A 14,129-nucleotide genomic window follows, 5' to 3' on the forward strand; every position below is an offset into this window, starting at 1 on the left:
GTCCTTATTGCTCTTTTGTTCTCATTGCCCTTGTTGCCCATTTGCTCTCATCTCCCTTGTCGCTCATTTATTCTCATCGCCCTTATTGCTATTTTATTTTCATCGCTCCTTTGTTTTTTATTGCTCTCATCTCTTCCTCATTTTCATTTCTCATAATACCTAATTAATTGAAAAATGGGAAATGAATTAATTGTTTTTTTATTTTGTAATTTTAAATTTACCATATTAATATTATTCATCAAAGATGCAATATATATATAAATTATTTTTATAAAACATAAGGAAAAAAATTCATCTATACCAAACAATGATATCCTTATATCACCTTGCCAAGATAAAACTATACTAGGGGTAATATAAGGGTATCTATATTAAGCATGGCTTCAATTCTTCATTTACTCAATATGTTTAGCATTTTTTTTTAGGCACATTATCACATTGTTTTGACATTGCATGTGAATTCTAGTCATTTTCAAACCCTCCAATGTGTGTTTATTTTATAATATAAAGTATTGTCATTCTACAATTTAGGAGTCAAAGGTTGAAAAACCAAACTATAACTTTAGTGCACTCATTCAAAGCGCCGCCACAATTTTTCAAAGGTTTAAACATCACTTTCACATTCTTAAACTTTTGTCATGAATATCTATCATTCCTAAAATTTGAAAAAAAAAAATTAATAATCCCTTATTTATTTCTTTTTATTAATACTTCTATATTAGAATTGTTTGCTCAAATAAACTTTAAATAAAAATAATTTAATTTAATTCTAGAACCCTAATTTTAATATAGTAGGGTGCAAATTGTAGGAGTTTATTATTTTTATTTAAAAAAAAAAAAATTGGCCTTTGATGGGATGAGGGAGGGGCAAATTTATGTTAATTTGATAAATTTAGTCTAATTATTTCATTTTTATAAAAAATTTCTAATTTCAAATCCAAACATTTATGTATGGTTGGCATGTTTCTAAGGTATAAAAATATAATCAATGATTAGAAGTGTGAAAACCAAAGAAAATACAATCATTATATAAAAAGTATGACTTGGGCATTAAGGCAAGAAAATATGACTAAGATTCCAAAAATGTGATTGAGATCTTAAATGATTGACCAAGGTAACATTTTGCATTTAATTATGAATTTAATACTTTTTATAAATTATAAAATATAATTAATTAATATTTTAAAACCAAATATCATCAAATTTCTTGAGCAAAAATTGCAAGTAATGTGCAATTAAATTATAGAAGATAAAACATCGATCCATGTGCATTCAATACCTAAAACATTTGACTTTATAATAATGATTTGGATGAAATGCTAGCTTAATTAGTTGACAACTATATATTTATTAATGTTAACTTAATAACCTATGATTGAATACTACAATCAAGAAATACAATAGTGGTTTTGGTTTTAATTATTATTATTATTGTTGTTGTTGTTATTATTATTTTCTTTTTTTGCCTTTTTTTTTCAATTTTAAGGATGACATTAATAGATGCAATTCATATTATCAAAGACTATCAATTGAAAATATAGTTAACGAATTCCATATAAGGAAACACCTGAGCCCAATTATATTAAGTTCATCTAGTTCCTTGAATGAGTACTATGTTTTCATATTATGATTAGCCGTTTATCTTAGGAGACCTTATATTGTCGTCGGTTCATTAGGGTCACATTTTACGTCGAATTTTGAATTTAATATTTTTTTCATAGATTACAAAAAGTAATTAATTAATAATTAAAAACCCATGTGATCCTTTAATTTCTTGTGCCAAAGTTCAACCCATGTGCATCCAATACCTAAAGCATTTGACTTTATATTAATATGTTGATTTAGACTAAATGATTGCTTTAATTAGTTGATCATGGAATTGTATTTTAATGTCAACTTATAGCCCATGATTGAAGCTACCATCAAGAAGTATAGAGCTAATTTTTTTATTAACTAAGCATTTATTTTCATCATTGTCATTAATAATAACAATGGTAATATTAGTATTAGGCTATTTAATATAATAAAGTAATGAGTTAATTTATTTATATATGGACATTAGATTTTGTAAATTAATTAATATATTGAAGTTAAAGAAGTTTTAAATGCATCCATCTAATCTCTTTACACATCCATCAATATTTCTTTTTTTTTTTCTTTTCTTTTTTAAAATTAACTTTACATGTGAAGTGACCAAAATACCAATCTCTTTGACATCTACCATCCCTTCTTTAAGTGAGGGTATTTTAGTCATTTCATATGTAAAATTTATTTATGGGACAATAAGTTAGTCTCAATTCTAAATTAGGTAATTTTAAGGCTATATTTGAAGTTTTTGACTTGAAAAAAACTAGTTTTTATGGATCATTGACTTATTGTCATTTCTTAAATTACAATTAAGAAACTTTATAATAAAATAATAAATATATTTTTGTATTAAAATTTGTAATTAATAACATTTTTAGGGTTTTGATGTAATTAAAGATGTTGTCAAAAAATAAAAGATGAATTTTATATCTTATATATATAAATTTTAGGGGTAAAATCGTAATTAAAATAAAAAATAAATTATAAGAAGGTGAAAAGGTATTTTCATATTTAATAGTTATGGGTACAAATTAGATTTTCTACTTTTCTGTATAGAAATTTTTGTGTATAGAAATAAGAAATAAGTAACATAGTACTAAAGATTTAAGAATTTAGAGTTTTAAGATTAGTTTTTTCAAGTAAAATTCTAACCATTAAATTAGTATTTTAAATTCATTAAACAGATTTGAATAGTTTAAATATTCTTTTGGAAAAAAATAAATTTGGATTAGGATTTTATTTAACTATTTAAAAAAAATTGAAAAAATATATGAATATAGGTAGATTTATTTATGGAAATAAGGAAATTCTGAATATTCAAATGAGTAGATGTAAAATAAATAAATAAATAAATAAATAGAAAAAAATAAATCATACATCTTCGATAAAAATAAAAAAATAAAAAATAATGGTTACAAGAAAAGTGCATGACTATGAATTTGGATAAGTAGGCAATGCAAATGACGCCTTACAAAGGGAGCATTTTTATTAATTTTTGTTTGTTGCATGTGTTAGTGCAATAGGCCATGCAGTCTAAGTTTACAATTTTGTTTAATTATCTTGGTTTAGGACTTTTCTAGTTTTATTTGTTATACTTTCCATCGAAGACTTAGGGTTGTTGTATGATCAATCAAGATGATACAGAGAGAGATTTAAAAAAGACTAATTGAGTTCAATTATAACAAGAAGTGGACATTAAGCTTTAAAATTGAGCATAAATGTTTAAAAATGTTTTTAAAACTCCTTGAGTGTTCAAGTTCTCCTAAAGGCTCTCAAAACACTCGTGGCAAAATTAAAAATCTATATAATTCAATTTTTCTTCAGTAATTTTAGGCCGAAATAAGTAAACACCTATTCATCCCACAATAGATCTACAAACTTTCAACATGTAATTAGTAGTATGAATTTAAATAAAATATAAATTTTTCATAAAATGATTTTGAATTTTTTTATTTGGTTCTAACAATATTATTTTTTCACACAAAAAGTTTTTTAATATAGTCAAATCTCACAAAACTTGAATTTATGATACTTGACATTTTGAATCCTAAAATACGTCTATCTATCTTGAATTTACAACACTTGATACTTAAATACATATTGATGCGATGTATCTTAAAGAAACAATTAAGGAAATTAAACTTCTGTGCAAGATCGTGCAATAACACTAATTTTCCTTTACCATCATCTTTATAAAGATCGGAAAAATGAGTATCTTATTACAAAGAAAGCTTTTACTCTTTGCAATAATTTGATAGAAATATATGAATACCAAAACACTATGATTCTTCGAACAAAAAATACATGTGGTAAATTATTTTTTATGGAAAATATTTTTTTGAGAATTTGTTTGAATATAAAATAATATTTTTTTCACGTATCAATATATCCACGATCAACATAATTTATATCTTTATAAATATTATTATTTAGAAATGCTATATAAAAATAATTCATTTATTATATTAATTAATCATTTCAAAAATATTTTCTTCACTATCATAGTTTACAAATTATTTTTTTAATCAACCATGTAAAATTATCAAAAACCCCAATGCAGGAGCTCCACATGATCTTTTGCTTTTGCCAAACTGTTTTTTCATTTTCAAAGGCAATTGGAATTTTGCCCCTCTTTTTCAAAAGGTATACTGATGGTCTCCTTTTCTGCTTTTAGAAGCCTTGGTGACCAAGGCAAAGTTGGAAATGGACAGTGACTTTCCTGGTTGAAGCGCCAAAAATTAACCGCATTTTTCGAACTTAAAGTGACTTAATAACTTAATTTAAGTTATTAAGTAAATTAGGTATATTTGGTAAAATAATTTAATAGTATAACTTTAAGTAATAAGTAAATATAATTACCTTTTTATCTTTATTTGCCCTACTTATTTCTATGATCTCTTTTACTATTTTATGACTTTCACAAATACTCAACCTCCTTTACCCTAATTATAATTTATGAGACTAAATATGTTAAGTTGATGATTTAAAATAAATTTTAAATTAATTTTATCAAACAATCTTAAAGCATAAAAGAAAAATTAAGTAATAAGTTTTAACTTAATAACTAAAATATAATTTAACTTAAAATCAATTTAAGTCATTAAGTAATAAATATTAAGTTATACTTAACACTCCTTTAAAGGTAATTCGTGACACCAATTGGGACAAAAGAATCAAATTCTCCCATGATAATAAATTTTCCATCCTTATTATTATTTTTATTAGCTAATCTAAACATAACAATAAAAAAAAAATTATATCTCGCATTTGTTTCATATTCTAATAGAAAAATCTAACCACGTAAAAAATGAAAACCAACTCTCAAATATTTAAGATATGTTTGGATAGAACGAGAAGGTGAATGATAATACCAAGTAAAAAGAAAAATCAAGATGTGAGAGAAAGAGGTATGATTTCTATACTAAGAAATTTTATATTTCTATTATCATGTTCTAAATCTTAATCAAATACATTAACAAATTTACTTTTCATTCCCATTTTCTATTATGTTGTTCCAAACATGACTTATAATTAGCCATAATTTTTTGCAATAACCAACAAAGATGTTTGTAATAGTGAGGGAACGGCTCTATCCAAGTTCAAGGAAGGAGCGTGGCCTCACAGTCATGGACCCACTCGTATTCTAAACTCTTTAAGTCAGAAAATAAAGGCAACTTCAGGGAAAATTCCAAGAAAAATGTAGGATGGATAGATCAATTCCGGAGGTTGACGAAGATTCCAGAACTAACCCAATTTTTTCAATTGATTTCCCTTGAAGAGGTAAAGATGACCCAGTTCCAGAAATATTCTCCACAACACTTAAGATCATCTTTCCCTTCTCTCCAACCCTCAGCCACGCTGTTTGATTATAGAGATGAATTCCCATTTCAGGGAAACCATGCTATCCACAGGTGAAATCACCAATTCATCTCTGCCCCTTCCTTTTTTCAATGATCAAATGAAATCTTCTGCTGCTTCTGGCTCATGGGTTTATGTTTTTCTCAGGTGTCAGCAGTATGATCCTCATAAACAGGAGGAGATTGATGCCTATCCTCCCAAACAGTCTGATGAAGCTCTGGAACAAATGGGAACTCCGGGTAATGGTTCTCCTCAGCCTCTCCTTACAGATTCTCCTCATCCTCTTGGGAAACAGGAGAAAATACACTGCCAAAAGCTGGGTTGGAGTCATCATTTGGCTTGCCTACTTGTCTGCAGACTGGCTTGCAACAGTTTCTATTGGCATCCTCATGAACCAAGAAGATTGTGAAGATAAATCACCAGCAACAAACTATGTGATAATGGCCTTTTGGGCACCATTTCTGCTGGTTCATCTTGGTGGCCCAGACACCATTACAGCCTATTCTTTAGAAGACAATGAGTTATGGCTAAGGCACTTCCTGGGGCTTCTCACCCAGTTTGGAGGGGCATTCTATGTCTTCCTCAAGTCCTGGGAGGGGGAAGCATTGAACTTTCTAGCCATTCCAGTGTTCATCATTGGCCTCATCAAGTATGGGGAGAGGACTTGGATTCTCAGGTCTGCAAGCAGTGATCACTTCCGAGATGCCATGCTGCCTCGCCCTGACCCAGGTCCTAATTATGCCAAATTCATGGATGTTTACAGTCTGAAAAAGGCCGAGGGCTATAATGTTTCGCTGTGCCCAGGAATCGAAATTTCCAAGTTGGTGAATCACTCCCCTCCAGCTGCAATAAACAGCATTGTCCCTGATGCAGCCATTTTGCAAGCTGCTTATTACTTCTTCAACAACTTCAAACGGTTGTTTGCAGACCTCATTCTTAGCTTCCAGGACCGCCAAGATAGCCAGTCATTCTTCCAGAGTACATCTTGGGAGGAAGTTTTCAGGGTGATTGAAACTGAGCTTGGGTTCATGTATGATGTGCTCTACACAAAGGCAGTTGTGATCTATTCTAGATTGGGAAGCCTACTCCGCTGCATCAGTTTATCTTTCACCATTTTGGTGCTTATCGCCTTCTCGAGCATTGATACGGGTCGATATTCAACTACTGATGTGATTATAACATACTCGCTGCTGGCTGGAGGGATTGTTATAGAAATGTATGCCATTGCTGTACTCCTTTCCTCGGATTGGACTGAGCTTTGGTTGAGTAAGCACAAAAACCCGTTTCTCAATCTGCTTTACCGAACATTCTTCACTCGTCGATTATGTTTTCAATTACCTTATGTACTGCCAGCAAAGAACAGATGGTCTGATTCCATGGCACAGCACAATCTGATAAGTATATGCCTCAAAGAAAAGCCAGTCAGGTGCAGTGGAGTCCAGAAGTTCCTTGGCATTTACGAAGCCTTACAGGGCCATCAGTGCAAGAATTCAAAAGTTTCCCCAGATTTGAAAAGATTGATTTTCGAAATTCTTCAAGAGAAATCAAGGGGGGCCTCAGATATTGAGGCATGTAAAAGAATATGTTCTCAAAGAGGTGATAATGTGCTAGAAAAAATGAATTGTCTCCCGAAATTTGATTGGAGCATTATTAAGGTAGAGTTCGACCAGAGCATTCTTCTCTGGCACATTGCAACTGATCTCTGCTATTATGCTGACCTAAACAAAAACCCGAATTCGGTTGAAAGTTCACAGTGCAAAGCAAGCAAGCTGCTATCAGATTATATGCTGTATCTTCTGGTCATGTGCCCCTTCATGCTGCCTAATGGAATTGGGAAGATCAGATTTCAGGATAGCTGTGCAGAGGCCACTGAATTTTTTCAGGAGAGGAATTACATAACGAGTAGAAGCCAAGCTTGCACAACATTACTTCAAGTGAACACTGAAATTCTACCATTGGAAGTGAAAGGAGATAGAAGCAAGTCGGTGCTTTTCGATGCCTGCAGGCTGGCTAAATGTTTGCAGTCCCTGGAGAGAGAGGAGCAATGGCAGTGTGAACAAAAATGGGAGATGATGAGCCATGTGTGGGTGGAGATGCTATCTCATGCGGCTGGTCAGTGCCAGTGGAATCACCATGCCAAGCAGCTCGGGCAAGGCGGAGAGCTGCTCACTCATGTCTGGCTTCTGATGGCTCATTTTGGAATAACTGAACATTTCCAGATTTCACAAGGCCATGCAAGGGCTAGGCTGGTTGTGAGTTAGGTTCGCCGATGAAAATTTTGTAGGGAATGTTGATGTTCTAGTTCATAAATTGATGTAGTACTATTGCTTGTCTGATACAAAAAAAAGGATCATTTCATGATTTTCAATTTACTACTTTCCTTCTGTAGAATTTTGCTTTCTTTTTGTCCATACTTGATAAAAGAGAAGTAGGCCACATTGATGCTAAGAGCTGAACTGAGAAATTTATGATGGTTGATTTAAAACGAAATACATTGGAAGTGGCAGATAAGGGCAAACCCAATGCAGGGGTATACAGAAGATACCACATTCAATCTTGACACAGCCTTATAAGGAAAGAAAACCTACACTCATAAAAGCTAGGATTCTGCTAAGTGCTAAGCATGCTTTATCACAAGAAACTACAATCTTTATCCAGTCATATGAACTCTAGTTTCAAGAAACTCCTGTGCTGCAACTCTTCAGGAAGCACACCCAACTTTATACATGACCTAACCTCTAAATCTCTGAGACCTTGCAGTGCTCCTTTCTCTACATTCCATTCCTCCAGCTGCTCCAGCATCCACAGTTTAAGAACCCGAAGCTCTGGAAAGCCTCCTGAAGAGCAAAGCATGTTCTTTCCCACATATGCTCTGCGCAATAACCTAAGAACTCTTAGCTTGGGAAGCTTATCCAATGTTTGCATTGGGTCTTCTGCTAATCCTGACCATGACAGGGTAAGGTCAGTGAGGCTATGTGGGAATTCAGACACAATGGATGGATTCTTTAACTGCCCCAGTAAGTAAACATTAGAGAGATTCGCATGGCTGGACAAAGGCTTCAAGTCCAAATCCCATGGTTGGTTCTTTTCATCATATGATTTCAGCCTTAAGGATTGAAGATGGTTCAGTTTCAAAACCCAATCAGCCACTGCATCCACTTGCGACAACATTGCCTCCTGTTGAGAACCCAGTAAACAAAATGCCAATCCCAGTTTTCTAAGATTGACCAACCCGTCTAAGCCATCCTTCACTGGAGTCTCCTCCTTTACCAACAGGCCCCATAGTGTTTGGAGGGTTGTCAGAGAGTTGGAGCTCGGTTGGGGCATGCTGCAGTAATTCTCACTCAAGTACAAGTTACGCAGTTGTTGCATAGCCCAGATAGAATTAGGAAGAGTTCTGATGTCAGTATGTTTCACATCCAGTGTTTGGAGGTTTAACAACTTACCCACTGATGAAGGAAGCATATCCAGCTTTGTCCGTCTCAAGCCAAGGTACCTCAAGTGTCTTAGTAACTCCAACGACTCTGGCAACTTAGGTTTGTACACCAGTTCAAGATCAAGCACTCGCAGTAACAGAAGGCACCTGTTAGAAATGCATCGGTCAAGAAAGTTTCCTATGTCTTCTCCTGGTCTGCTTCCTTCTCGAGTATCAAATGATAGGAAGGATGTGGTATCTTGATACTGAGATTGGAGAGAAATAGAAGAAGTATTGTGGTAACCATGAATTTGATTGAAACTGTCATCTCCTTTGTCAAGATGATCAGCAAGACGATGGACCATACCAGTGCCCAAATATATCTCAGATGACCTTGGTTTTTTGTGACCTTGAAGAAATGTAGCTTCCTTAGCTTTCAACAACCAGTGACGTCGTATGGGATCAGGTAGGCGACATGCTTGAACTCTCCCATCAAGCTTCTTCTTAGTCACTTGAACCATGCACTGGCCTATCAACTTTGTCAAGTACCTCTCTGCAACAGCTTCAGGAGCTTCTTTCTCTTCCATTGGATGCACCAAACCCTCTGCAACCCACAATACAATCAATCTTCTTGCTGGGATCTCAAAGTTTTGAGGAAATAGTCCAAAGTAAAAGAGGCATCGCTTCATGTGCAAGGGCAACCTGTTATTGATCGCAGTCAAGGTTTTCTGCCAAAATTCTTGGTCTCTGTTGAGCTGCTGAAGAACACTAGACCACGCCTCAATGGTTGTGTCTTTCTTTGACAAAACATCTGCTACGCTTTTTATGGCCAGTGGCAGCCCCCCACATATTCTCACAATTTCTCTTTGAAAATCTAGCAGTTCTGGGGGCATGCTTACCTTCAAAGTATGCCTAAACAGTGCCCAAGTTTCATTATCATCACGTAATTGCAGTGTTAGATGAAGGCTCTTGTTTGGAAGGTCTGAATGTAGACTTGTAGGCCGACTGGTTAAAATCATTCTACTCCCATTTGATGTGTCTGGAAGTCTTCTAAGCAGGTCCTCCAAGTAAACAGCCCCATGTATGTCATCCAGAATTATGAGATACTTCTTATCCTGCAGGAAAGCATTCAAGCAAGACAGCAACTCAGACTCTTGTTCTCTCTGCAAAGACAACAAAGCTTCAAAATCTACTTCATCTTCTTCTTCATCTTCTTCTTTTTCATCTTCTTTCTCTGCCTTGACTCTGCAATTCTTGTCATCTTTCCACAAGGTTGGAATACTTTTGTTGCAGCCCATTTGTTCAAGTATGTCCTTGAGAAATCCCAAATGCCATGAACCTACAGACACCCGAGCACGATAAGGGAAATGATCCACAACCATATCATTCTCATGGACCAACTTTGTTAAGGTTGTCTTGCCAATTCCTTCCACGCCCACAATTGAAATGATAAAGAAACATTTGTCATCTGTAAGCAAGCTGGCCACAATCTCATGTACATCATCCTCAAAGCTGACCATATCAGGTTTGTCAACAACATAAGAAGGTGGAACCTGTCTTTGTAACCTTCTCTCACTCCCCTGTTCTCTACTTTGGCCATGTCTGATGACCTCTTTTGGCTTCCCCTTGGAAAGAACCAGGATCCTTTCATTGATTTTATCCATCTCCGCACCTAGACGAAGTTGGGACCTCAATTTGTTGAAGCCTGTGACTACTCTCCTAAAAGCTCCCCTCATCCTGAACTGCTCTCTCCCACTGATGAAGGAGTCTATAACATCCACTGCATCACAAGAAACATTGCAGAGGTCCTCCATCCATGCCATTCCATTTTCATCTAGCTCTACTGATTCTACATCTTCAAGAAAGCCATTCATGGACTTAAATTCATCAAGTATCCTTCTGGCCTTCTTTTTCACCTGGGGACGAAGCAATCCCTTACCTAAAAGGGCTGTCACCTTTTCAATAACCGGGGAAACAACTGTGTTGGCTATGTTCTGATCCTCTACTGGTTCAGCATGTATCAAGCTTTCAGGGTAGTAACTTATCTTATCATAGATGTTGACCCTGATCTGCTTCAGCTTCTTGAGAATTCCTCCTCTTTTCCTTTTCTTTGTTGCCGTCTTTAGCATAAAATCATCAACAACATCCTCTACATCATAGGCAATGTCCCTTAAGGGCTCCATATAGCCCTTGAATGCTAAATGATGGCTAACCCAGTCACTCATTTTCAGGTAAATCCAATTCGCCTCTTCTTCAATTTCATTCAGAAGGCCAGGTTGTTGAATGAGCACAACAGAGAGTTTCTCTGCCACCCTTGACAGAATGCCCTCCACCATGTATTCTCTCTCTTGCCTCCACCTCATCTTCTTGTTTTCCAAATCCTTGGGTTTGGAACTGCAAAATTTAACTTGTAGCTAGGGAGAATGATATGGAGGTGAGAAATACAGTTGCTAAAATGGTGAAGAGAAAAGGCTTTTGCAAAGAAGGCATTTAGCTTGTAACTAAAGCAGCCATATAGTCAATAAAAGGAAGGAAAGGAATAAAGGGGAGAGACACACTTCACCTCAGCATCTTTCACAAGAGAGAAAGGACAGATCAGTAGGAGAATTAAAGGGTGTGTTAATCAGAGTCGCCAGACAAAGGATCCAAGTCTAGACTCCAAGGTTGATTCTCTTTATCATCTGATTTTTGCCTTAAAAGACTCCAATTATGACAACATTGCCTTCTGTTGAGATGAAGCTTAGGGGTGTTCTCAACCCTTCCCAGAAAAAATGTGGGTTTGACACAGATGAAGACTTCACAAAGACTCCCAATCATACTTTAATAAATTAGGCTTGACAAAGGCTCCCAACTCCCCACTATACTTAATAAATTATGCATCCCTTTGAACTACCAGGCTATTTGATAAAACTGAGTATGGAGTAATGAAAATCTTTCTTGTTGAGAAAGTAGGAGCACCATGGTTTGAATTAATTATATGGTCCTTTTAATTTTACTTTTTAATAACATAAATAGGTGAAGATTGAAAATGATTTATTTTATAAAATTAATTATATTTTCATTATATGACAAATTTTAAAGTTTAAATTCAACTATTGAATAATTTATTTGTAATTTACTTACCTAAACTAAACATATAAATTTGACTAGATTGTATTCTAAAACCCCTAGATTCTATAAATGTCGAATCTTCATTATTATTATTGATAGTTTCGGATATAAGATTATCATTATCATTATCATTATCAAATTCATTAAAAAAAATATTATCAGTTATAAAATTATCATTATCAAATTCATTGAAAAATGCATTATTATTATTATTATTTGAACGTGGTTATGCATTACCACACAAGCAATACCAATAATCATTTAGTGAAAGGACATCTAATATATTAAACTAAAGAAATGAGTCTCATTGAATGCATTCACTCATTCTCTCTACAAGGGTTGCAACTTGGGTGGGTTGACCTGACCTAACTTGAACCCAATTCGATGTTTAAGCATATGTAGACAATCATTTTCAATATTTGGTTTGGGCTTTGGTTATATTTTTTTAACCTAAGTTAAATTTGGGTTGGGCATGAGCCAATGTTTGAATAACTTAAGTGTAACCCGAACCAATTCAATGTTTTTATAATATTTATAATGTATATCATTTTATATAATAATATTCATTTTCTTCTTAAATATAAAAAAAAAACATATCAAATTATATTATATCATATACTTTTTCATTATTTTAGAAAGATAAAGAAATTTATTTTTACTGTTTTTTGCTACTATCTTGAAATTTTGTCATATTTCCTATTTAAATTTTCATATAAATATATAGAAAAAAAGTTTCTTTTTTAAAAAAAATGAATTTTAAACTATGTAATCCAATCAATCTGAGTCTAACCCAATCAATCAAACTTAATCTAAACTTAGAAAAATAAGATTAGGTTAAGTTTAGGTTGAATACCTTAAGTTAGACATCAAGTTAGGTTTAATGCGAGTTGATTATTTTTAAATTTGAGTTAAATTCAAGTTAATAACCAACCCAACCAATCCACCCAAATTACAACTCTACTCTCAACATGGCCACCTATTTTTTATTTTTTTTAAAATAAACTTTAGGTATAAATTATTAAAATACCCTTTTCTTTAGCCTCCCATCCATCCAAAACACTAAACTCTATTTCTTTTTGCTTTTATCCCCTTTTTCTTATTTCATTTCCTTTTTCACTTTTTTTTCCTACTTTGAAACGAAAAAAACAAAAAAACAAAAGCAAAATTTTAGGGTGCGAGACCAAGAATTTGTGGCATCAGACCCACTTAAAATTTGGATCCATCAATTTTTCCACTTTTTAAAGAGGTTATTTCTTTTATCAAACAAGTCCTATGTGTACTAAAACATCCCAACCAAACAAACCCAAAGTAAGGAAGGGTAGAAGTTATTTTTGTTGATTTTAGTTGATCAACAATTATGATTTATGCACACATTTATGAAAGGCGATGCTCTACTAAGCAATCTGATTCTATTAAGAGAACTGACTAGGCATGTCTGTTGACTTGACTTCCAAGAAGTTCCTATGTAGCAACCCTTTGGGAAGCATCTTCAACCTTATGCATGACCTTATCTCTAAATCTCTTGGAGCTTGCAGTGCTCCCTCCTCAACATTCCATTCCTTCAATTGCGTTAGCTTACCATAGTTTAAGAACTCAAATTTGGTGAGTCAATCGTTGCATCTCCCAAATCAAACCAGGAAGAGTGTTAATGCATGTATTGCTCAAATCTAGTGTCTGAAGAATTTGCAACTTGCTTATGAATGGGTGGAAGCATCTTCAAGAACTATTTATTTCGAGCCAAGTTACTTAGATGAGTTAGTTTGCCAAATGCCTCGAGAAATTTGGGTCTAACTATATTTTCTAGATCAAGCAACCACTAGAAATGCATCAATGAATAAAATTTTGTATGTCATCTCCTAGCATATTTCCCCCTTCAATATCAAATGACAGAAAAGAGAGGACATCTCCGTGATGAGGTTTTAAAGACGTGGGAAGTTGTGTTGTAGTCACCATGGATGTGATCACAGATGAGATCTTCTTTGTTAAGATGATTAGCAAGGTGGTGGGCTATGGACAACTCTGATCTTGTGTTGGTCTAAACCTAAACAAATATGGCTTGCTGAGCTTTTGATAACTATGCCATAAGCCATGGTGTTGGCAATGTTAGGTATGCAACAATGCCCCTCCTTGTAAATTGATGGCTCAAGAAATATACCTA

The 14,129-nt window shown here is 33.8% G+C and overlaps 2 protein-coding genes across 2 annotated transcripts; one reads left to right on the top strand and one right to left on the bottom strand.

The window, feature by feature from the left end:
- The first annotated feature begins 5,272 nt into the window (after positions 1–5,272).
- On the top strand, positions 5,273–7,817 carry LOC117914861. Its single transcript, XM_034830366.1, has 2 exons — positions 5,273–5,498; positions 5,593–7,817. Exons 1-2 carry the CDS (start codon positions 5,462–5,464, stop codon positions 7,704–7,706), a joined length of 2,151 nt encoding a protein of 716 aa, XP_034686257.1. The 5' UTR covers positions 5,273–5,461; the 3' UTR covers positions 7,707–7,817.
- Positions 7,818–8,103: 286 nt separating this feature from the next.
- Positions 8,104–11,196, bottom strand: LOC117915309 (putative disease resistance protein At1g59780). The gene has a single exon (XM_034830862.1). The coding sequence runs from the start codon at positions 11,194–11,196 to the stop codon at positions 8,104–8,106; it is 3,093 nt and encodes a 1,030-aa protein (XP_034686753.1).
- Between the last annotated feature and the right edge of the window lie 2,933 nt (positions 11,197–14,129).

This window comes from Vitis riparia, chromosome 5 (genome assembly GCF_004353265.1).
Source record: "Vitis riparia cultivar Riparia Gloire de Montpellier isolate 1030 chromosome 5, EGFV_Vit.rip_1.0, whole genome shotgun sequence".
NCBI lineage: Eukaryota > Viridiplantae > Streptophyta > Magnoliopsida > Vitales > Vitaceae > Vitis > Vitis riparia.